A 24,602-nucleotide genomic window follows, 5' to 3' on the forward strand; every position below is an offset into this window, starting at 1 on the left:
GACGCCCCGAATAATAACAGGAAACCCCTATTGCAAAAATCCTGGAACCCCACACAGCTAAGCTAGGAAGCCGCAATAATACCAATAAAAGCTTCCACTCCCATGCAGAGAACTCTGAGGTCCGGCTAAGGCTCGTCCCTTCAGTAATAATCATAACAACATCATGGTGTGGTAATTGTGCTTGGCAGTGGTGACATTTCCCACGACTCAGTGGCGCCCCCGGGCGGCTCCCACCGGTTCGCCCGCCGGCGCGTCCACACAGCCCCAACTGCGGGCTCCGACCCTCGGATCCTTAGCTACGAAAGGAGCGGAGGCAGCCCGAGGCACGTGTTGTGTGTATGTATGTGTGTGCTCCGATTGCAAAAGAAAAAAAATGCATTGCAAACTATTAACTTTTTTTTTTTAAGTATGCAATGCGTGGGGGTAGGGGGTGGGGGAGACAGGTGCCTGGGTAGGGAGACGGGCGCCCCGCTCGCCTGCCTCCCCCCCCCCAAACTTCCCTTTGCATTGATCAGCACGTTACGTCAGTATTGATAAGTTTGCAAAAAGCCAAAGTCAAGTGCAATCGCGCGGCACACCGACCCTGGACTTGGGGGGGAGATGCAGCGAGCGCTCCGCGGGCCCGGGAGCCGGCTGCAGGCAGGGCAGCGGCGGCGCCGGCGCCTCTCGGAGAGGCTGCCTCCCCCCACCCCTCCCCTTCCACCCCATCCCCGGCCGCCTCCCCCGGGCGGGCGCCGAGCTCCCAGCCCGGCGCGCTCCGCCCGCGCCCTCCGGGGGTCGGGGGGGCGCAAGGCTCCTGGGCCCGGCGGCGGCGGCGGCGCGGCGGCGCCTGGGGACAGCGGGTGGCAGGAGGCCGGGGGCGCCGGGGGGCCCTCGGGCGGCGGCGCGCAGGGCCCGGGCGGCCGGCGGCGGCCCTGGGGCTGGGGGGAGTCCAGCCCGGATATTGAGTGCAGCCATTGAGAAAAGCCAAACTCTTGTGTGTGTGCGTCTCGAATAGCCCCCAAGATGGCCGCCAATGTGGGATCGATGTTTCAATATTGGAAGCGATTTGATCTACGGCGACTCCAGGTTAGTGCGGGCAGCGGCGGCCGCGCGGCCGTGGGAAGCCCCCGGGCGCGCCCTGGGCGCATTGGGGAGGTCCCCCGGCGGGCGGGCGGGCGCCCCGGGGCGGCGGGCGGCGGCTGCCGGGGCTCGCCGGGGCTCGGCTGCCCGCTGCCCATCGATAGGTATTAGGAATTGATCTCGCCGCTGCTCTTTGTTCGGTTCAATCATCGATTAGCCGCCGCGACCATGAAGAAGCGCTAGTGAGCCCTCGGCCCCGGGAGCGGGCGAGCGGCAGGCGCCGCGCAGGAAGGCAGCGGCTGCGGCCCCCTCTCGGGGGCTGCTGGCGGGACCCCCGCCCGCCCCCCTCCAGCCGCACTTTGCGCGCCTCCCAACTTCGCGGCGCCCGGGGAGGGCCGCGGAGCGCGCTGCGTGCCTGTCCGCGCCCGGCTGGGGCTCGGCGCGGGAGGGAGGGAGCTGGCGGGCAGGGAGGAGGAGGAGGAGAGAGGAGGAGGCAGCCGGGGTTGGCAAAGAGGCGGCTCCGCGCCCCGCCGCCCGCCGGCACCTTCGCCGGCACCGCTGCCGCCCGCCTGGCTGCGCAGCCCGGACGCGTCGCCACCGGGGGCCGCCGCTGCCTCCCCGGCTGCTGTCGCCCGCCTAGCCGCCTGCGCCGGCCGACTTCTCCTCCTTCGGCGGGTTCTCGGGGTTTGTCTTTGCTTCTTCCCTTTTCCCCCTTTCACTCCCCTTCTAGATGGAGAAAGTCTGCATGGAGCTGGGCCCAGGGTGCGCGCAAGTTTGCGCTCCTGCCTCGGGGGCATGGAGAGCCGGGGAGCCGCGCGGAGCAGGTGCCTTCCGGCTCTCGGGCCCCTGGGAACTTTTAAATGGGAGATTCCCTAGATTGATTCCCTCGCTCTCTTCTGCCTCCGGTTTGTCCTCTCCGCCGCCGTTTTCGACTCTCTCCGTTTCTTCTCTTTCCTTTCTTTTCTCCCCTTTTTCACTCTCGTGCCCTAGAGAGGACTCCCTTCTAATTTCTAACACTTTCTCTCCACTCCACCTTTCTCTGGGAGTCTGTGTGCCTCTCCCCCCCAGATTTGGGGGGTGCTCCCTGTCGAGTCAGGGGCCAGAGCTGGGGGTGGAATCTCAGAGAACGCGCTCTGGGGGCACAGCTCTAGCCTCTGTATTTTCCAGGGTGCCCAGGACGCTCCCGGGTACCCTGACAAGCCCCCCACCCCCAAGCCCTGGAGTCTTTCAAAGTCGCGGCAGGCGTGGCGGGAACAAGGGGCGGGGATATGGTGCGGATTACCGGGCGGTTAGAGCATCCCGTCTTGGCCGTGACGTTTGCGAAGACGCGAGGGTATCAGTCTGGAGATAAAAAGGGACTCACTTTAAAAAATTTTTATTTTGGTCTGCCTGCAAATCTTATTAAGTTTCTTCTGATAAGTGGCTCCAGCACCCCCCTCCTCCTGCCCGTTTCCCAGTCCTCCTCTTTCCTCCCCATCCTCCCGCGCCCCCTCCCCCAAAGCCACTGAGCTAGAGAGAAAATCGGGGCACTCAGGCATGCAGTTAATAACTGCGAGTGCCTTGCAATCCCAGGTCGTCACTCGAGTTGGGGCTACAGTTTGGTGGCCGGCTGAGGCGGGCAGGGCTGTGAGCTGTGCTTTGCCGGTTTAAATGATGCCAAAGTGGCCTTTCTGGGAGAGGGGGGTGAGAGAGAGAGAGAGTTGGGCAGCCACATTGGGCTTGGCACGAAGGCCAATGGTAATCGTATTCCCTGCTAATGTTTGTAAATGAGACCCGGGCACGGCTGGGGGACAGCATCTTTATTTATGATTGATGTTCTGTAACATAAGGAATGACAAGAACGTGGCAGACAAGAGGAGAGGAACCAGAAGGGCTGGCGAAAGCCCTTTGCAGGGTCCTATTGTTATTCCGGGCTGCAGAAAATTTCCTCGGTGAGATTTACAGCACTGGTATTTGCTCCCGGTTGGCAGGAATGTCAGTTAACACAATTTTCATTAGATAACTCGTTTTCAATCCGGGAAGCTGAGGCTGCAGGGGGGAGGCTGGGGCTGGGTGCTGAGGGTTAGGTGTGGCTCCCCGGGGGCTGATTTCTGAGCTGGGGGGTGGAAGGGATGAACCTCACTCTTCATTTTGCTGTCGAGGGGTCTTTTGTAGAGCTGTTGAGGTTACCCCAATCCTGGTTGCAGCTGGACTGTCATTGATCCGGGAACCCTTTGTTAGGGCTTTAGGAGAGACTGAGATGGAAGAGCAAATTTGAAGGGGAAAGGATGAAGGAAGGAGGCTTATTTAGGTGATGGGAAGCCAGGGGGCCCAGAACCCCTCCTTCAGCGTGTATGTGTAGGGGAAGGTGTTTAATACGACAGTGGCTGGTGTGTCTGGCACAAAATGAGAAGGCTCTTAGGGAAGGGGGATAAGCTCATTTACATCGATATTAAATGGTGGGGGGGTGTCCCTGTGGGAGCCAGGGAGTTTCAAAGGCTGTACACTTCCAGAGAGCAGAGAAATAAACGTGGCAGCCGTGGCGGCGTGCAAACATTCAGGCCTGCACATCTGCTACCTTCCCCATCCCCACCCTGAAATCATCATTTGCCCCCCTGCCCAGGAGGCCCACCACTTCCCCCGATTCTCACTGATGCCATTTTTGTTGGAAACGAATTATGAGCCTAAACTCATGTGCCTGGGATCATCTCTCATACATGGGACTAATGACTCCTAAGCCACACTTCTCTTTTTCCTCCCTGGTTTCCTCTTCTAGGGGAGATAACCAGAAAGGAAAACTTCTGTGGACTGTTCTGAGAGCTGGGTTGGAGAGTTGGGCCTCCACCCCAGGCACTGTTCTGGCTGAGAGCTTGGGCCCACTCCTCATGTGGCCAAGCTGCCTGTGAGGAGGCCTGTGAGAAGGCCGGTGAAGAGGCGTGTGGCTTTAATTCTTGGTGGTTCAGGTTGAGTGGTTTGGAGCAGCCTGTTTGCTGAGCTTTAAAGTGGCCGAGGCAGCAAAGGTGGCCAGCGTCCCCAGGCCACACCAGGCTGTTGATGCCTCTCCGATCCTGGAAAGGAAGGTGACCTTGTGCCAGTCTGGCGTATGGCCCTCCGGGAGTATATATTTTTCACACATGGAAACAGTTGGGTTGTTATTCCTTCTAGCACTGGATCTGAACACAACAGGGTCGTTTTCATAGGATGGAAGTTAGTCAACACCCTTGATGACTTGTGGGTAAAGGTGTTCTGAGATGTGGTACCCTACTCCAGAACCCCTGAGGCTGCTTCCTGCCTTTCTGTCCTTCTTCTTTTTTCCTCTGCTGCTAGCAGTTCAGGAAATGAGAAATAAAATTCCATGCGAGGATAGTGCTGGGCATATTTCATTTGGTTATAAGATAGCTTTATGGTGAAGATTATTAATGCAGTATTTTTTTATGGCTTTTCTGTGTATAATCATCGTAACCGGATTCATACCTTTATGATTTTCCTTTTCTGCTTTACTTTGCCACTTTTTTATGATGCTCTGGGTTCGGTCTCCATGCTGCCCCTATCCCCCGAAGAGGGTTAGTGAAGCTAACAAGAGTTGAAGGTGCCCAGTCCCAACAAAGATTTGTTTCTTTGGTGGAAAGAAGTTGGCAGGTTGCTACCACGTAGGACAAGTTTTGGAGGAAGAGGCCAGTTGTAACAGGAAGGAAGAGCGACAGGCGTGCGAGAGAGGCCTGACTTTTCAAAGGAGCTTGGAAAAACTTCTGGGAAGGTTCCATTTCTTGATGCATGGGAGTGAGCTGGCGCTTGACGGAATGTTTTTTCCTGCTCAAAGTTTAGGAAAGAGCATGGATGTGATTAAAATATTATAACCTTATGATATTCTGAAGTGCATAAATTTTACATATCAGCCCCAGAGAGTTTAGACATCCATTAGAGGCTCTGACAGCTTGACTTATCTAAATGTGCTATCATTTAACAATGTGTCAAAATTCCTCTTTCTATAGATGACAGCAGTAAATAAGCTATCAGCTCTGTTGGCGGAATCCTAACTTTGGAAACTTCGCCGTAGTAGAATTGCTGCCGGGGTGGGGAGTATGAGCAGACAGGACTGGCCTGGCCCAGGCCCAAGAGACAGGTTGGCGCTCTCTGACGGAGGGTGAGGACAGGGAGAGGTGGGAGGGCACAGGGTGGGGGCAGTTCCTAGCAGCAGCTCTGTGGATGAGACCTAGCCATTAGCCAGCCTCCCGCCCCATAAGTCCAACCAGTGGGTGACCCCATTCCATCTGCCTAGGCAGCTCTTGGAACTCACACCCTGTAGGCCTTTTCTGCCCAAGGAGCTAGAAACAGGTGTTGCGAATTTATTTAAAGAACTTAGCAGTCTTTTCTGGGTATCCCAAAATTCTGGTTTCTCAACTCAATAGAACTGCTTCCTAAAGATTGTATCTCTCTTTGAGGGCCAGCGGAAAAGCAAGCAGCGCCTCGTCTCTTGCCGTTTTTGCTGTTGGAGGTCTTAAAATTTCTTTTACTAGTACTTGAATTCACCGTAGAAAATGGAGAAACCACGGAGAAGCCGAAAGAAGAAAATAAGCATCTCAGTGGGTTATTTCAGATGAGCATGGTGCTATTTTGACCAGAGGGAACAGCTTTTCTGATGGTAGTGGTGGTTTTTTTTTTTTTTTTTTTAAATGCTCCTGTTATAAAGAGAATTCTATCTTCGAACTTGACATTCCATCGTGTAACCTTTCTTCAGGCAGATGGGATTTCAAACGTGAACACCTTGGCTGGTGCTAAATTTGGTCTTGGATGATGATGGCCGAGGCTGCCTAGAAACTGTGGTTTTCTGTGCTCTTCCCTGAAAGAGTTGGATTTCCGGCAGCTTCTCAGTTATCTAACACAGAGGCTGAACCTGGCAGAGGTTGAGAGGGGGAAGGGGACTGAGGTGGTGATCTGTGTTTGTTCCTGGCCTTGAACTTGGGGTCTAGTCTTCTGTTGGATTTTTCTCTCCAGGGGTTGCAGTTTTGTACGGTGGTGGCTTGTGTCATGGACGTCAGAGATAGTGGATGGTGTTGGCACAGGGGAAGGGGCCAGGAGTTCTAGTCCACTTGGCCACTGGCACTCTTGAATGAATCACCCAACATCTCTAAGCCTCCTGTTTCCTAATCCCTCAAGTGGGTCTGCTGTGCCCACCTTGTTCGGTATACTGTTTCTGAGACAGGAAGTATGTCTAGGATAGAGTCACTTGGTTTCTAAGCCTCAGTGAGCACTTCACAAAAATGGTTTGTGGTATTTTGTAGGATATGGACAGTATATTTCCTATCATGCTTAGATTCAAATCCAAAATTCCTTTCCCCTGATGGCAAGGCCCCACATGATCTCCCCTCCTCCCCCTCCACTGGCATTTGCTGTATTAATATATTACTGATATTATGTCTTTTTGGAGCTCCGACCACAGAGGCTGCAGACTAGGGGCTGTGTCTGGCCCACGAATCTGTCTGTCTAGATTAGTGCGATATTTAAAAATGTTTTTATACAAGTTGTCAGCAAGACATGGACGATGTTGCCTAAAAAATCCAGGTCTTCAATGACCCTTAAATATCAGGAGCTCTGGACCCACCGGACGGGGAAGGGCATATGGAGAAGGGGAGCAGGGACCCCATAAAGAGCAATTCATCAGAGGAACAGCCAGTGCAAAGGCCCTGGGCTGTCAGATCTTGACGAGGTCATGCCTCTCTGCGGCTGCCTCTCTCTAAGTGCCTGGTTGCAAAAGAGGCCGCCTTTCAGGAAGGAGCCCTTGTTTCGATGCCTCATGAAGACACATAGCCTGCCGTTCCTGCTTCCCCCTAGTAGCTCCATCACCCCCAGACTGGGTTTGTGGCTTCCCCCTCCTTCCTTCCTGGTGCCCTCCCTCCCCGCCCCCTGCCCCTGCCGTCCTTCAGTTCAGCCAAATGAAACAACAGCAGTTCCAGGATACGCATCTGTCATTAAAAAGAAAGAAAGAAAGGAAAAAAATCAATCCTTCGGCTTCTTTGGGCTGAACTGGTTGTCTGCCGGAGACGCCCGAGCCGAGCAGTGCTTAAGACTCTCTGAGCCGCCGTCCCTCAAGCCAGACGGGGTAAATGGCTCCCCGGGAACCATTACGGTCAATTGACTTGTCCAGCCGGCTGTTTGGAGCGTGGGTGCTGCAGACAGAGAGACCACAGGGGTCACCAGGGCTGCCTGGTCGGGGCAGATTGCTCTGAGCGGGGTGGTCATTCAGAGGCCACACTGCTGGGGGCACCTACTCAAGGGGCCAGGTGTCTGAGGGGGTGTGGTGTGGGCTGCAGAATCCTGCCCTGCACCCTCCCACCCCAGAGATATTTAGTGTGGATCCTGAAGCCAGGCAGGGAGTTCAAATCCCATCTTTGCCACTTATTAGCAGTGTGGCCTTGGACAAGTCACTTAACCTCTCTGAGCCTTGGTTTTGTCATATCTAAAATGGGGATATTAGTAATATTTACCTCATTAACAGGCCACCTATCTGTCAATTGGTTGTATTGTAGTGGCTTTTGTGTTGCTGTAATGCTGGAAACTGCGTGACCAGTATTGCAAATACCAGCAGGGTCGCCCCTGGTGGACAGGTTTCAGTGGAGTTGCAGATTAAGGCAGACTAGGAGAAAGGCCTTGTGATCTACTTCCAAAAATTAACCAATGAAAACCTATGGATCACAACAGAATGTTGTCTGATATAACGCTGGAAGATGAGCCCCCTGGGCTGGAAGGCACTCAAAATTCACGGTGGCCGCCAACAGTGGACTCAAGGATACCAGCAATCTCGGAGATGGTGCAGGAGGGGGCAACGTTTCATTTGGTTGTACTTGAGTTGGAGCCGATGTGACGGCAGCTAACGGCGACAACCACCTTGTAAGGACTGTTGTGAAGAAGTGCATCAGTGCACTGAAGCTTCTTAAATCCATGCCCAGCGCACAGAAATGCTGTGAAAGTGTTAACGATAATGATAGTTACCATTATCTTTCACTCCAAAGATGTGTATTCACCGCTAATAGAACACTTCGCATTTATATATATATATATATTAATAATAAATAATAGAATCAATAATTATATACTGAAGATATAATGTCGGACAAGGTTGGTAAGGTACCAACTCTCGCTGAGCCCAAGGGCTAATGGAGAAGTTGGATGCACATCTCAGATGTGACTGGACTCTGAGACAGCAGGTGGCCAAGGAGCTGCCTGAATGTGAAGGTCAAGGGAGGGTTCCTGGAAGAAGTGACCCTTCAACTGAGATCTGAAGGATAAGGTCAGGGAAAAGTGTCTTAGTAGAGGGAACAGCATATACTAAGACCCTGAGGCTGGTAGGAGAATAGTGCCCACAAGGAACTGAATAGAAACTGAGGCCCAGATTCTGAGCAGGCTGTTGTACTTGCCCCATCCTCATTCTTCCCATCTGTCAACTGGGAGTAAGGATGGAAGATTGAGATACTTCCTATGAAGGGCTTAGCGTGCACTCAGCATGCATTTAGTGCTCTGTCAACGGGCACATTGCTGCCAAACATCACGAAAGCCTTGGGTATCACTTTTATTTTTTCACGAAATGTTGAGCCCACTTCTTCATGCATTATAAAATGCTTCCCCTCCCCCTCCAAACCTATATTTATATGTTCAGGGCAGCCAGGATTCAAATCTCAGCTCTGCCCCTTCCTAGCTGTGTGCTCTTGGGCAAGTTATTTCCCTTTCTGAGGCTTGGTTTTCTCATCTGTATAATGAATATGATAATGGCACCTCCCTATGGTGGCCATGAGAATGTGCCTTGCAGACCGCCAACTACAGGGGGTATGATTGGCCATGGCCCCTGCTGCTGTGCTCCTAAGTCCATCCTATGAGGTGCCCCTAGCCAGGGACTGAGCAGGGCAGGGATTCTAAGGCGAGCCCGTTCCTAGGAGACATGGAGCTCCTCCGACAGTCAGCTAGAATTGCCTGATAGCTTTGCCAAACTTCCTTAGACTGCTGACCTTTTGGTTAGCAGCCGAGCTCTTAACCACTGCACCACCAGGGCTCCACCTGACGTGATAAAACGTGATAGTATGTATTTATTTCTTTACCTCCCTCCCTGGGGAGGGCAGAGGCATCTTAAGTGCTCTATAAATATTTGAATGACTGAGTGAATGTCACAGGAAGGAGTGAGGAGGGGGCACCCCTGACTCCACCTTGAGGTGCAGCCCTGGGGCATCTATCTCCTCCCAGACCCCCATTGGGGTCCCCCAACCCTGGCCTTTGAAGGTCCCTTCCCCACACCTGGTACTTGGACCCGGCCTCAGGCCTGTGGCGAATGAGCTTTATCTTTAGCTCCGTTGCTCTCGCTTTAGAAACCAGTGACCCCAATTCCAGCTTGGGAGATGGCTCTCTTCCTAATTAATAAACCCATTAATTAATTGCCGTCATACTGCTGGCCATTAGTGATGGTTTGGTGGCTTCAGTCACAGAGAGCCTGAAGCAGGACCCCGCGACCAGTTGAGGAAGCTGTTGTGGGGAACACGGGACAGCCAGTTAGCGTTTATACTCAGATAACACTCTTCTCTGACATCTGCCTAGTTCATGGACCCATCTGATTAGCCCAGTAAGCAGCCAGGGTTGAGAAGCCTTCTTAGCATTGCCCAGAATCCCTCAGTTTTTTTTTTTTTTTTATTGTGGTAAAATAGCTATAACATAAACTTTACTGTTTTAACCGTTTTTAAGTATGCAATTCAGTGACATTAAATACATTCACCATGTTGTGCAATCATCATCTCCATCTATTTCCAAAACGTTTTATTTCCCCAAACAGAACCTCTGTGCCCGCCTGTTAAGCAGTGACTCCCCCATTTCCCCTGGTAACCACTAATCTTTCTCTCTCTATGCATTTGGCTATTCTCAAAAAAAGTGGAATCATGCCATCTTTGTTCTTTTGTGACTGACATATCACTCAGCATCATGTTTTCAGGGTTCACCTATGTCGTAGCTTGTATCAGAACTTTATTCCTTTTTATGGCTGAGTAATATCCCATTGGAAGGCTCCGCCACATTTTGTCCATCCATTCATCTGTTGATGAACGTGGGGTTATTTCCTTTTTTTTTTTTTTTTAACTATGGTGAATAATACCACTGTGAACGCTGGTATACCAGTATCTATTTGAGCCCCTGCTTTCAGTTCTTTTGGATATATACCTTGGATTGGGATTTCTGGGTCATATGGTCATTTGCTGTGAGTTGAAAATTGACCCAATGGCACACAGCAAGAACAATCACAGAATGGTAATTCTGTGTTTAACTTTCTGAGGAACCACCACACTCTTTTCCACAGTGGCTGTGCCTTTTTACGTTCCCATCAGCAATGCATGAGGGCAGAACCCAGGTGGGAGACCAGGGTTCAAACCCTCCTCCTCCTGTTGCTGCAGGACCCGCTCTGGGCCTTGATTTTCCTGTCTGTAAAATAGAGCTTCCTTGAGTGTTTAAGACAGGTCATTCATTCATTGAATGAGTGTTTGTTCAGCACCTACTATGTATTGGGCTATTTGAGGTGTTGGGGGCAAAGCAGTGAACAAAGAGACCAAGTCCCTGCCCTCATGAAGCTTCTATTTTATGATTGTTTGGAGATGATAGTACTTTTCTTCAAGGGTGTTCGTGAGAAGCAGAGAGTGATAACCCAAGATAAACACTTAGCCCAGGGTCGGGCATGTTGTAAGCCTTCCTTCCCTACATGGTGACGATTATTATTATCATTATGTGCGGGTATTTCCTGCTGACTTTTAGTTGCCCTCAGAACTGGCTTTGGAACCAGTCTGTCCTCAGTCGTTTGGATCCCAGCTTTTCTGCTTTCCGACTGGGAGGACTTGGGCAACTCACTACGGTTCTAAGCCTCAGTTTCCTCATCTGTAAAATGGGAATTAAATACAGCCCCTACCTCATAGGATCATTGAGAGACAAAACTGGAAAGCCCTCAGCTGAGGATCTGGCACACGGTCATTCTCCAGTAAACAAGAGCAGCTTCATTAATTTTATTGTTCCTGTCTTCATTGGTGTTTGTCATCTCACCTCCTGGGTCTCTCTGGTCAGCTCAGAGTACCCAAATGTGGGTGAAGCCTGGAGAATTGTTTGCAGTACTGGCTGCTCAGGTATCTGATGAGACAAGTTTGCCTGAATTCCAGCCAGACACAGGGACCCCTATCATACCCCAAAAGCACAGGAATCTGGAAATGGGCCATCTAGCATGTGCCAGAGTCCCCCAGCCTGGCTCATAGCCAGCAGCTGGCAGCCAGGTGGACTGCCTCTCGCTGAGAAGCATTGGATGGGAAGTCAGGCCTCCCCAATGCCACTTGACTGGTGCCTTAGCAAGGCCAGGCCTGCTTTTGCAGGTGTTGGGGGATCTGAAGGTAATTCCCGGGGAGATCTGGGATCCCACAGGCCTGGGATTTCTTTAACAGATAGTTATTGAATGTTTATTGCATGTCAGACAGTATTAAAGCCCTTTACAAATATCTCATTTAATTTTTCACAACAACCCTACCCATACCCATTGCTGTCGAGTCGAATTCAGAGTCGTAGTGGCCCTGTAGGAGAGAGTAGAGCTGCCCCATAGGGTTTCTGAGGAATGGCTGGTAGATTTGGACTGCCAGCCTTTTTGGTTAGCAGCTGAGCTTCTAACCACTGTGCCACCAGGGCTCCACAACAGCCCTAGGAAGGGTGAAGTATGACTATCCCCATTTGACAGCCGAGCATACTGAGGCACAAAAAGATTACTCCAAGGCTACTGTCTTAGTTATCTGTGCTGCTATAACAGAAACACCACAAGTGCATGGCATTAACAAAGAGAAATTTATTCTCTCACTGTCTAGGAGGCTAGAAGTCCAAATTCAGGGTGCCAGCTCCAGGGGAAGGCTTTCTCTCTCTGTCGGCTCGAGGCGAGAAGGTCCTTGTCATCCATCTTCCCCTGGCCTAGGAGATTCTCAGTGCAGAGACCTTGGGTTCAAAGGCTACGCTTCCCTCCGGGTTCTTCATTCTTGGTGGTATGAGATTTCTGTCCTATATGCTCACTTCTCTCGTTTATATCTCAGATTGACTGAAAACACAACCTAATCTTGTAGATTGAGTCCTGCCTCATTAACGTAACTGTCTCTGATCCTGCCTCATTAATATCATAGAGGTGGAATTTATAACACATAGGAGAATCACATCAGATGACAAAATGGTGGGCAGTCACACAAACTGGTAATCATGGCCTAGCCAAGTTGACACACATTTTTGGAGGACATAATTCAATCCATAATAGCTACTTTGCCAACAAACGGCAGAGCTTGGACTCAAACCCAGGTCCCAGGTCTGATGGCCGCCCATGTCCCTGCTCTTGGCTCTCTAGCGGCCAGAGATGCCCCTCCCAGAGCTGGTCCTCCCACTCCATGCCCCCCTCCCAGGATCCTTTCATCTTCATTCACTACGCTTGTATTTTTTCTTTATTTTCTTTTTAAAAACCTCTTAAAACCCCTCACCACCATTCTCTCATGGAAATGAATGTGGGCCCAAAAGCTTGAGAGGCATCAGAAGAAGTCTTATTAATAGCATGAGAAAGATTCCCGTCTCCCAGCCTGGAAAAGGAGCACCAGCTCACCGTCCACCCCGGCTGGCCGCCTGAGTCTGGAGCCTGCGTGGTGTACCCCATCGTTGGGCCTTCTTTCCTCGAGATGAAATTCTCGGCCTGGGTTGATAATAAGCAGGTATTGATTGCTGCCTTGGTCATTATCAAGATTTATTTAGTCAATATGGCCTCCTCTGTCAATAAATCGTGTCGTTGATAAAGAAGGAAGGAGATAGACTTGTAGGCTTTATTTAAAAAGTTTTTTAGATTTTTTTTTTTTTTAAACAGCAAAGTCCAGTTCCTCCTTCTGCCACACTCTACATTTTTCAGCCACACCCTGCATTTTGTATTTGATTCCGTACACTCCTTCCTTCCTTGGTGGAACTTTCACTTATCGCTCTGGTTTCTAAGAGCAAAGGCTCAGGGCCAGGGCGGGGCTGGAATGGCCCCTGGTGCTTGACATATTTTCGCTTTTATGTCCCCCTGGTGTGGGGTTGGGAGTCCCCTCCTTGGCTTGTAAGCACTCCCACTCATTCACTTAATCCTCACGACAACCGTCTGGGGCAGGTACTAGTGTTACTCCATTTTGCAGATGAGAAAACTGAGGTATCAGGAGGTCCAGTCACTTTGTCCAGGGTCATGCAGGACTCGAACCCAGACAGTCTAGCCAGAGCCTTTGCTCTGAACCTGACATTCATTCAGCAGTAGCAAATATTTATTGAATGCTCCCTGTGTGCTCTGTAGAGGGTCAAAGCAAACCAATAAGTGTATAATTACAGGAATAGAACCAAGGAAAGAAACTACAGTGCTGAGATTGAGCAGGGAGGGGGCACCTGTTTATTCAGGGTGGTTAGAAAGAGCCTCAGTGAGCAGGTGCCATTTAAGTTGAGACCTTCTCAATGATGAGAGGGAGCAGGCCAGGTAGAATTCAAGTGGAAGAGAGTTCATAGCTAAGGGAACAGCCTGTGCAAAGGTCTTGAGTGGGAATAAGCCTGGCATATTTCAGACACTGAAAAGAGGGGAGGGGATGAGGTCAAGGGGTTAGATTTGGTTGAATTTTATTTTTAGGGATGCAGGAAGACATTAAGGATGTGAAGTAGGGGAGAAACGAATCCAATTCATGTTTGGTTCCCAGTAGGTTCAGTCTAAGGAGGAAAGTTGAAGGGAAGGAGGAGAAGTTTGGAAAATAGATAAAAGAGAGTTTCTCTGACAAACCAAATGTAGTTATCTCTGCCCAGATAGGTGTCTTAGTGGTGGGAAGGCTTTGGGTAGGCAAGCTTTTTGAGGACTGGCTCCATTCTGCAGGGGCTGAGGGAGAGGGTTGCCGTGGGTTGTGCCTGATGCCAAGGTAGCAGTTGTGTTTCCCTGGGAAGGAGGTGGCTGCTTCCCTGTGCAGGTTGCTAGCTAGTGTGGGTTTGGATATCTCAGTGGGAAAGGGATACTGTGTCTCCCGTCAACTGAAATAGAGCTGATGCAAGAGGGATTGGAGGAGTTGGGTTATGTTCAAAGATGGGCTTCTTGCTCACTGGGCTCTGTGGGCTTGTTTCCCAGGTGTTGCCCTTAGGAAGGGCCATGAAAAGATGAGAGTGACCGCGGTGGTGTGGATATCAGAACCCAGGCCACATGAGGGTGCTGCGTCCCAAGGAGACATCTCTTGGTCTTTATATTTGGGCAGGCTGTTGGAAGAGGGATTGGATATTTACCAGGGGATTATATGGGATATGGGGTGGAGTACAGAATAAAGAGGACTTTTTACTCTTTATTTTTATCCAATCTGAATACTTATGCACTGGAAGTCCAGCAGAAACTGGGTGATCTCCTACCTACTGTCCATTCACTCACTTATTCACCAGCCATCCAACATTCATCCAGCCATCCACTCATTCATCTATCTGCTCACTCATCTATCTGTATCCATCCATTCAGCAATTCATCTGTCTACTTTCTCATTTCTACTGACTCCATTCATCTGTCTATCCACCCATCCATCTGTCTTTCTGTCCATTTATCCGTTCATCCACTTAACCACCTAGAAACCATCTCATCCGTCCATTCACATATCCATTACACCCAACAAAAATTCCTCCCTCCATGCATGCATCCATCCAATATTTGTTCAGCCAACACTTAGTGCCAGGCCTTTCACCTGGCACTGGGAATGCAAAGACGAAGAGGAAACAGTCCTTGTTCTTAAAGATTTTATAGACTGGTTGGGGGAGGCAACCCCAATAGAAATAACCCAAAGCAGCATGATGAGCACAGTACTCAGAAACTCTACATAGGACTGTGGGAGTCCATAAGGGAGACAGCCACTAACTCCAGCAGACTGTGAGGTTGGTGGAGGGCTGCTGAAGAGTGACTCTAAGCTTGGGACTCATTGTCTGCCCCCCCACCCCACCCCAGCCGTGTGCCTAGATTCAGTGATATTCTTGTCCAGCCTAACAGTGGAAGGACTAGTCTTGTAGGGCAGCCTGCCTCCAACAAGACCCTGCAGAAACCACGGTCATCAAACCCCTTGACTGGCTCAGGAAGAACTGCTCTGTGCTGTAGCAGATTGGAGCCCAGCAAGATCCTTGAGAAAGACTTCTATGAACAGGGCATCTGGGACCAACGTGCTCAGTGCAGACCGGCAGTGCCTCACCTTCTCGTGGTGCTCAGTGCTTGGAGCTCGTCAGAGGGTGGTCCCCTGGGGCTGTTGAATAGCCCCCTGTTCTGCAAAGGGGGAAACTGAGGCTCTGGGAGCATGAAGGCAGTGACATCTGCTTCCCTTTCCCAAGAAGGCAGAGCAACCATCCACCCCACATCCTCCTTTCCTAACATCCAGCTTTCTAGAAGATCTGGCCCACACTCTCCACTTGTGTATCTCCCATCCCACACCAACAATTCCACCCCACTATTCCACCAAATGCATGTGAAAGCTGGACAGTGAATAAGGAAGACCAAAGAAGAGTTGAAGCCTTTGAATTGTGGTGTTGGCAAAGAATATTGAATATACCATGGACTGCCAAAAGAACGAACAAATCTGTCTTAGAAGAAGTACAACCAGAATGCTCCTTAGAAGCAAGGATGGCGAGACTGCATCTTACATACTTTGGACATGTTGTTAGGAGGGATCAGTCCCTGGAGAAGGACATTATGCTTGGCGGAGCACAGGGTCAATGGAAAAGAGGAAGACCCTCAACGAGGTGGATTGACACAGTGGCTGCAACAATGAGCTCAAGCATAACAACGATTATAAGGATGGCACAGGACTGGGCAGTGTTTTGTTCTGTTGTGCATAGGGTCGCTATGAGTCGACGGCACCTAACAACAACAACAACTCCACCAAAAGAGCTTCCACCATTGACCTCCCGTTGGCCCTTCTGATACTACATCCTCTTTGTTCCCCTCCTACCTCTGGCTCTGTTTCTTTTCAAGCCCGTTGCCCTCTGCTTGGCCTCTAATGCTGTTGGTTCCTCCTTGCCTCATCTGTATCCATAGCACCCGTGCCCCTCAGCTTTCTTCCAGGCTCCACCTCTAGGCTCCAGACTCAGTGGCCTTCTTGACATTTCTTGGATGTCTGTCTCAACGATGTTCCCAGCTCAAGATGTCCAAAACCTAACTCCGGTCTGGCCTAGTACCCATCTCAGGGGTGGCTCCACCCAGGTCTACAGGTCAGAAACCTGGGCAGTGCCCAGAGCACCTCCCTCTCCCCTATACCCATCACGTCCAGTCAGTCGCTAAATCCTGGGATTTTGTTGAGTCTGCCACCTCTACCATTAGCACTCTGGCGTCAGCCTCCATCGCCTCTCTCCTGGACTTTGGTCCTCTACGTGGCCTCTCTGCATTGCTTCTAGTCTCCCCCTCTCTGTTTGAAACCTGGCAGCTAGTGAGATGACTAAAAATCTCAGAACTATTTCCACTGGCTCCCCATTGCCCGTGGGGATTCAAATGTAACCTTCCAGGCCCAGCATGGGCTGGTCCCTCCCTGCCTTCTGTTCTTAATCTTGATCTTGAGCCACACTCCCTGCGTCCAGGTTTCAGCTATATGCGTTTTCCATCCGTTTCTCCTGAACCACAGTCCCCTGTGCTCCCTTTGCCTGGGACACTCTTCCCGCCCCCCCCCGCCCCCACCCCTAGTTCCTCCTTGACCTTCGGAACTTGCTCAAATGTCACTTCCTTGGGGCAGCTTCCCGGGTCCACCTTGTACAGCCTCGTGGCGCTGTGAATTTACCCCAGCGAGTGTCAGACGTGCCTCAGGAGACTAGCGACTAAAGCTGCCCACTCTGAGGACTTTCAGCTCCATGAGGGTGGGCGCGGCATGTCCCCAGAACCCAGCAGAGGGCTGAGCACAGAGTTATTGTTAGCAGCCATCAACTCGCCCGGACTTATGGCGACCCATGAACAACGAAACAAAACTGGTCCTGTGCCATCCCCGTGAGGGGTTGCAGATCAGACCACTGTGATCCATAGGGTTCTCGCTGGCTGATTTTCAGAAGTAGCTCTCCAGGCCTTTCTTCCTAGTCTGTCTTAGCCTGAAAGCTCTGCTGAAACCTGTTCAGCATCACAGCAACACCCAAGCCTCCACTGACAGGTGGTGGCTGCTCTTGAGGTGCATTGGCTGGTAATCGAACCTGGGTCTCTCTCATGGAAGGGAGAAGTCTACCACTGAACCGCCAATGCCTCAAGCACATAGTAGGCCTTCAAAAAATATTGGTCAAATGAACAAAAGGACATGAATGTTGTGTGGCTGTATTTATCTATGTGTGTATGTCTGCATCTTTGGGTATGTGTACCTCTGAGTGTGTTTGTTGGTCTTTTCGTGTTTGTGTGTCTGTGAGTGTGTGTATCTTTCAGTGTGTGTTTGTGTCTATTTGAGTATATGTGTTTGTGTGTGTGTGTCTTTGTCCTTGTATGTGTATCTTCACTGTGTGTATGTGTCTGCAGCGCCTTGTGAGTGACTTTGAACGTATGTGTGTTCATCTGCATATATGTGTATGTGTCATTGTGTATCTTTGTCCTTGTGTGTGTGTTTAGTGTGTTTCTGTTTGTGTCTTGAGTGTGTCTGTGTCCTTGTAGTGTCTTTGAACGTGTCTGTGTATCTGCGTATACATGTCGTTGTCTCTGTGCACGTGTGTGTCTGTGTGCATCTTGGTGTGTGTGTGCCTGTTCTGCGTGTACGTTTGTGCACTCATGCTCCCGGGTAGCAGCTCCTTTCAGCATCTCCTCACCATGCAATTATTTTTTGACTAGTTTGGTGTAGCATTTAATGATTTCCCCAAAGCTAAGTGCGCCCCGAGTATTGATCTCACTGCAGTGGAGGTGACATGGGGTGATGTGGGGCCCATGGTGGGCGCCGCCTTCTCAGAATTAGCCGCTGTGCCTGCCGCATCTCCCCCAGTCCCAGCATGATCCCTTGGAGGCCAAGACCCCGGCTTGGCAGCTTGGCACAGGGGCAGAGCGGGGCTCTGCTAGACAGGCTGACCTTACTTCTCTTCAACTTCCTGATGCAGCCAGGGGACAGCCCCTCTCCATGCCTCAGTTTCCACAGCTTTGAAATCACTTAGCAATAACTGATGCCTCATAGGGTCATAGTGTGAAGGAAGTGAGATTATCCACATGAAGGGCCCAGCACGGTGCTGGTACATTCTGGGTGCTCCATGAATGTTATTTTGTCATTAGCTCCCAAGCTTGCTCCGTTACCTCTGTCTGTGGCATGGAGGTACATGACTAAGAAATGCTCTGCCTTCCAGGGGGCCCTTTCCAATTGGCTTCTCCCGGGGCCTTCCAAGGGGAGTGAGGGCAGCATGCTCACCCACAGGTGTTCAGAGAAGTTCAGAGGCTTCCCAAGGACCCATAGGCTTCTGGAAGCCTGTCAGTTCTCTGTCTTGCTCTCCCCACCCCAAATCCCTCTTACCCCTCAAACTGCGACACTCTCTCGCATTTCCCAGCTTTTGCATTTGCTGTTCCCTCTGCCTGGAACACTGTTCCCCTTGTTCTTTGCTTGCCCCAGCCCTCCTTTCCTGACCCCACATTGGGTTGTGTGCCTTCTTTTATCTCCTGCTTGGCCTTCCCTGGCTTGGGCTGCTTTCCCCAGTTCCTTGTTGGTCTCCACCATCAGACGGTGAGCTTATTACTCTACATTGCAGCTGCAGTACCCTGATGTGGCGACTGGCAAACCTTGAATGCCTGGTGATCCTGTCAGAGGTCACGAACCTGCTGCCCACAGGCCACATTCAGCCACGATCTCTTTCGTTTGATTCACAGTCTTGTCCATATTTTTTCAGTTACTTGTCAACATTAAAAACTGAGAGTATTCACATTTAAAAAATCAGCATCTGGCTTCTCTTCAGTGGGAGAGCTGGCATCCTTGGGCCTGCATTTTATGCAAGGCAGCTGTCAGCTGAGCTGGTTAAAACCACCAAGCTGTGGGTTTGCCAGTTTACTCAACCCTCACCAAGCCAGATTCTGCCACTGACCCTGCTTGGCCCCTGTATACATGTGAGTTTGCAGCCTCCCTCCAGGATTAGATGTGTCAGCTTTGTGACTGGCATAGAGGCGACTCTCCCTTTGCTAGACGCGACTGTTCTAGAAAACGGGCAGAATTTGCATGACGGTTTTTAATTTCACAAACGTGTGACTCTGTGCTAGGCACGACTTAAATGCTTCCAAGATGCTGTCATTTAAATAATTTAATTCTCATAACAGCCCTTTGGGTAGACACTGTTAATACTTCCATTTTGCAGCAGAGGAAGCTGAGGCACAGAGAGATTAAGTGACTTGCCCAAGGTCACACAGCAGAGCATGGCAGTCTGACTCCAGAGTCTGTGTTTGTAGGCTCTCCAGCCTCTTGTTATCTCTCTTCTACCCAAAGCAGGTTGGAGAGGGACCACTGTATGTCCAGAATTGCTTTGTAGAGGTCTCATGACATTTCAGCTTTGCAATGGTGTTTTGCTCCAGTGGTCAGTGCTGGCTGGCGGGAGTGGGGACCTGGGCCAGGATTCCCAGGAGTGGGCATGGAGAAATAGCTGGGATGTCAGTGCCTCAGGGACCAAGATCAGAGCCGGTCACCTTGGCAGGAGACACTGGGAGGAGTCAGACCTGTTTCCTGCCCTTCACATCCCGGGGCAACTGGACCCCTTGGACCAGCAGCCTAGTAGCCTCTCCAAGCGGCCCTGCCTCTCAGAGGGCATCTTTTTCAGCCTCTGCTAGCAAGGGGTTGGTCCCATGGCCCGTGGCCTACTTTGTGAAATTCATCTCTGAAAAAAAAAAGAAAAATTATTCTCTGAGCAGAACAGAACAGAGCATCTTGACGTCTCATGGTGGGTGAGGCCTGCTGAGGCCTTCTGTCTCCCTGGAGAGGGGAGGAGAGAAACCCAGGCCCAGCTCCTCCTTTCCACTTGCCTGCCAAGGCGGGAGTGTCCCAAGGAAGGCAGCCCTGCAGCTCATCCAGCCCCTACAACTGCCTGGCCGCCCCCCATCAACGCACGCTTCTTTGTACCCAGCCCAGGGTGGCCCCTTTAGTGGGTAGGGGCCGGCCTGGCTGCCCAGCAGGCAAGTGGGCTTTGGCCAGAGCGTGATTTGTTTCTGTGGTATGTATCAATGAATCACCCTGATTAAGCGCCCTGCTAATGAGAATCAAATCACTTCTTTGGGAGTCAGTGGGGCAGGTCTGAGCCTAGTTCTACTGTGATCCAGCCGCATGTCTTGGGCAGCCCGCTCAGCTGCTGGGGGTATCTCAGTTTTGTCTTTCATGATACGGAGCTTATTGGGCTCTTTCCCCTCCTTGGCTAGACCAGGTACTTTGCTGTGCCCTTCCTGTCCCCCAATACAGCAGGCGCTTGGAGAACTTGGGGCTGTTGAGAGTAACTACCCAAAAAACCAAACCTGTTGCTGTTGAGTCAATTCTGATTCAAAGCGACCCTATAGGACAGAGTAGAACTGCCCCACAGGGTTTCCAAGGAGCAGCTGGTGGATTTGGGATCTTTCTCACGCTGGTTCTCTTCGATGGGTCTGTGAGGAAAGGGAGATGTTGGTGACGAGGATGATTCTTAAAAATGGCGGCCTTTGCCTTCTTAGGTTGAGAAGTGGATTGTGTGTGAGTGTGTGTGTGTGTAAATGTATCAGTTATCTCTTCCTGTGTAACCAACTGCCCCAAAGCAGAGTGGGGTAAAACAACTGTTTTATTATACTCATAGATTCTGTGAGTCAGGAATTAAGACTGAGTCCAGCTCAATTGGTTTGTCTCCATCCCATGATATCTGGGCTTCAGCTGGGAAGATTTCAAAGTTCGAGGGTAAGTTGACAACTCACACATCTGGCGGTTGATACTGGATGTTGGCTGGAACCTTAGCTATCAGCAGGGCACCTACACATGGACTTCCCATGTGGGCTACTTTGGGCTTCCTCATAGTGTGGCATTGGGGTTCCAAGAGCGAGCATCTTGAAAGAGCAAGGTGGAAGTGAATTGAGGTTTTCATGGTCTAGCCTGGAAGTTTGTATAGTGTCACTTCCATCTCCTCTGTTGGTTGAGGCAGTTACAAAGGGAGGGGCCCTAGATGCCATCACTCAATGGGTGGAGTGTCAGGGTCACATTTGTAGGAAGAGCGTATGTGATGAAAGAATTGTGGTGGCCATCTTTGGAAAAAAGTGTTCTGCGGTAAGAGTGATGGTGGTGGTGGTAATTCAAGGGTGAGTGTGAAACTGTGAGAAGAGTGGGTGTGTCAGAAAGTGGCTGAGTGGGAGTGGGTACAACAGGAGGTTGTATGAGGAGACTGAGTGTGATGGGAGGTTGTGTAAGGAAAGTGAATGTGGCAGGAGGTTGTGTGAGGAGAGTGAGTGTGACAGGAAGTAGTTGAGCAGGGAGATCTGGGTTTGCCAGAGTCCACCATGTTGGAAGTGGGCCTGATAATGACAGTACCCAAGAGGCTGACACTGCCCAAGAGGCTGGCAGCACCATCTTTCCTTGCTTTCCTCACTTTTCAGATTGCCCTCGTAAAAGCCTCGGGGTGACCAGGGCAATTCCAGCATGGGGCAAAGACCTTAGGTAGGCCTGGCCCACGCCCTCCTTCCCCAGGTCCTGTTTTGCTCCCTGCCTCGGCCTCTACCGTCTTTCTCTCTCCCTGTGGCTCCCAAGCTCCCCACTCCCACCGGCAGCCTCCCTATCTTCCAGAAAGAGCGATTCCCACCTCAGCAGCCTGGAAGCACTCCAGCTACCGTACTTTTCTTCAAATAAAAGCAGCTAATTAACATTATTCTTTAATTATTGCCTTTATCAACAAGGGGTCTGATTTGTACCAGCAGGATAGTTGCTTTCCCTTAAACTACCCAAGTGAATGCTTCAGCTCCTGGTGCTTTTGAAATGAATTTGATGTCATCTGCCCAGAGTCACTTAATGGGGACGCCTGGGTAATGACTGAACGCGCTAACTCCGTTAGCAGCCCTGGAAGCATGTAATTTGGCCCCTCAGGCAACAGCACTTTTGAAATCTCTGGATAGTTTTGAACTCTCTGTTCTTAATTAAATATGCAATTTTTCACGGTAACCAGGTTAATTCTTTTGTGTTGTGTTGTAATACTGTTAGGAATTTTCATAGTTCTTATTAAACATTATTCAGGCATTGTGAATTCCATAATTAAAAAAAATGAAAAGAACAAAGCTTGATTCACTCCTTTCTTTTCCCTGGCTAATTTATCAAATGAATTTTGCAAATTTTTCTTTCTGTCCCCAGACAGTGTGGCAAGTGTTTTAAAGGGGAAGGATTTAATTGCCCTGTAGGGATTGGCTGGTTATGAAGGATTTGACTGTTTGATTAGTAAACCCAGTTGGGAATGGTCTAATGCTCCATGATCTTAAAAATTGTCTGATTGTACCCTCTCCAAGGATGCCTCCCTTTTCGTTATGGAGAGCATCAGCTTCACACAAGTGTGATTATTAGGTAGCGAGGAAGGGGAGGAAAAAGATCTCACTTTACTTTAAATTGGGGATCTTGGGAGACTTTTTTTCTCTCTATTTCCCTGGCTGGGAGGAAGGCAGAAGACAGGAAAGAGAGAGAGAGAGAGAGAGAGAAGAGCGATAGCATGCACAGTTCTCAGATCTCAGGTACAACAGAAGGCCTCTCCAGCTGCAGAGATGGTGGGGCCGAACAATGTTTTACTGCACCCTTGCAGATAATAGCACTCGCCACACTGGCCAGCAGGAGAGATGGCTCGTAAGCTGGGGAGGCCCCTTCTTGCAGGGTTTCTAGGGCAGAGAGAGGGAGGAGGGGCACTTTTACATTTCTGGAATTGGGCCTGGTCTTGGAAAAGTGTACAGACCCTCCACTGAGCATGCCAGGTGTTGGGCCAAGAGAACTGGGCTCCCCAAACATCCTTGATTAGGCCAGGGGATCCCTGTTGAGGGGATACTAGGCAAAGAGAGCCAGGCCCTTCCGGTGAGGGCGTGGGACCACTGGCTGATTCTTGGACCCTTTTGCTTCCAGCGAGGGCCTCACTTGTGCCTCAGTTTCCCCATCTGCAAAATGGGGCAAGCTATTTCCAACTGCTTCGTCCCTTCCTGGGTCTTCGCAGTTTTAGCTTTCTGTATCTTAGAGATGGAAGGGTGGGATGATAGGGTGTAGGAGAGGATAGCAGGAGCTGGATCATTCAGGGCCTCCTGGATGAAGTGAGGAGATGGATTTCTTTCTAAAACAAAGTTCCTTAGTTATTGGAAGAAAGGGGGATGACTTGAAAGGGATGTTACAAAGGTGGGGGTGGTTGTGGGGACTTCTTGCCTAAGGAGGAACAGGAGGAGGCCTTTGTGCCAGAGCGTGGGCTTCCTCCACCGCCTGCCCCTCGCCCATACTTGGGGGTCTTCAGCTCTGAACTCTGGGAAACTCCCCACCTTGGGGGTCACCCTTTGACTGGTCTGACAGTTGGAGCCTGTGGCTTCGAGCTAGGGCTGAAAGATGGTGCTCATTCCTTCAGGGGCACTCGAGAGGCAGGCTAGCAGTCGGGTTAAGCAGATCTCCCAGGTTTTCAAGATCTGCTTTTATGAGCATTCTCTCCATCTGTAAATGTAGGAAAGAAATTTAAAATTAGTACTGGCTCGGCTCACAGACCAAACCTATTCATAAATGCCAGATTGGATCTGTGGGCCCTAGGTCTCCCTGCCTGTCCTAGTGCTGATGGGCTCCACAATGGTGAAGAGTCATCCCAGTAGCGATAATCTAGTGAGTGCTTCCCCAGCGCCAGGCACCCTGCGGAGCCCCTGCTGTATATCGACTCATTTCACCCTCACCATGATTTCAGGAGGCCGAAAGAGTCTTACCCATTTTTCAGCTGGGCAAGACAGGTGAAGCCCGGGATGTGAACCCCAGAGCTTCTGACCCTGACTCACTCATCTTTGCAGGTCATGGGACTCTGTGCACGAGGTGTCACTGGGAAATCATGGCAGAGGGGTGGCAGTGACTTGTGTTAGGTCACACAGCAATATTCTTGCATGATTGTGAGGTTAAAATCCCAGAGTTGCTGACTCTGAGCTCTACCTTGAGTGAAGTTTATAAAAAAAACTAAACCAGGTCACCACATCTCCTTCTCCATTAAAAAACTTTCAGTGGCTTCCTGTTGCCTATGGGATGAAATCCAAACATTTAGATTGGCTTACGAAATCCATCATGATCATTCTCCCTCCCCCTACCTGCTTCCACCATCTCGTCAGGGTCACCCACGGTGGATAGGTTTCAGCAGAGCTTCTGGACTAAGCCAGAGCTTTCTGCAGACCAGGAGGAAAGGCCTGGCAATCTCCTTCTGAAAATCAGCCAGGGAAAACCTTCTGGATCACAACAGAACATTGTCCGATACAGTGCTGGAAGATGAGCCCCCTGGCTTGGAAGGCACTACACAGTAGCCGCAACAGTGGACTCAAGCATACCAACGATTGTGAAGACAGTACAGGACCAGACGATGTTTTCTTCTGTTGTACATGGGGTCGCCATGAGTCAGAGGAC

At 50.7% G+C, this 24,602-nt stretch overlaps 1 protein-coding gene across 2 annotated transcripts in view; it reads left to right on the forward strand.

The window, feature by feature from the left end:
* The first annotated feature begins 876 nt into the window (after nt 1–876).
* CUX2 (cut like homeobox 2) overlaps nt 877–24,602 on the forward strand; it is a 276,654-nt gene continuing 252,928 nt past the window's right edge. The window contains exon 1 of one of the 2 annotated variants that reach the window (XM_049866783.1): nt 877–1,068. In XM_049866783.1, the coding sequence (XP_049722740.1) occupies nt 1,006–1,068 (63 nt within the window). In that variant the 5' untranslated portion in view covers nt 877–1,005. Of the gene's footprint in view, nt 1,069–1,651; nt 1,747–24,602 lie in introns of those variants that run through there. The other variant, XM_049866784.1, reaches the window with a different exon arrangement.

The sequence above is a fragment of the Elephas maximus genome, chromosome 22 (genome assembly GCF_024166365.1).
Source record: "Elephas maximus indicus isolate mEleMax1 chromosome 22, mEleMax1 primary haplotype, whole genome shotgun sequence".
In the NCBI taxonomy this organism is placed as follows: domain Eukaryota; kingdom Metazoa; phylum Chordata; class Mammalia; order Proboscidea; family Elephantidae; genus Elephas; species Elephas maximus.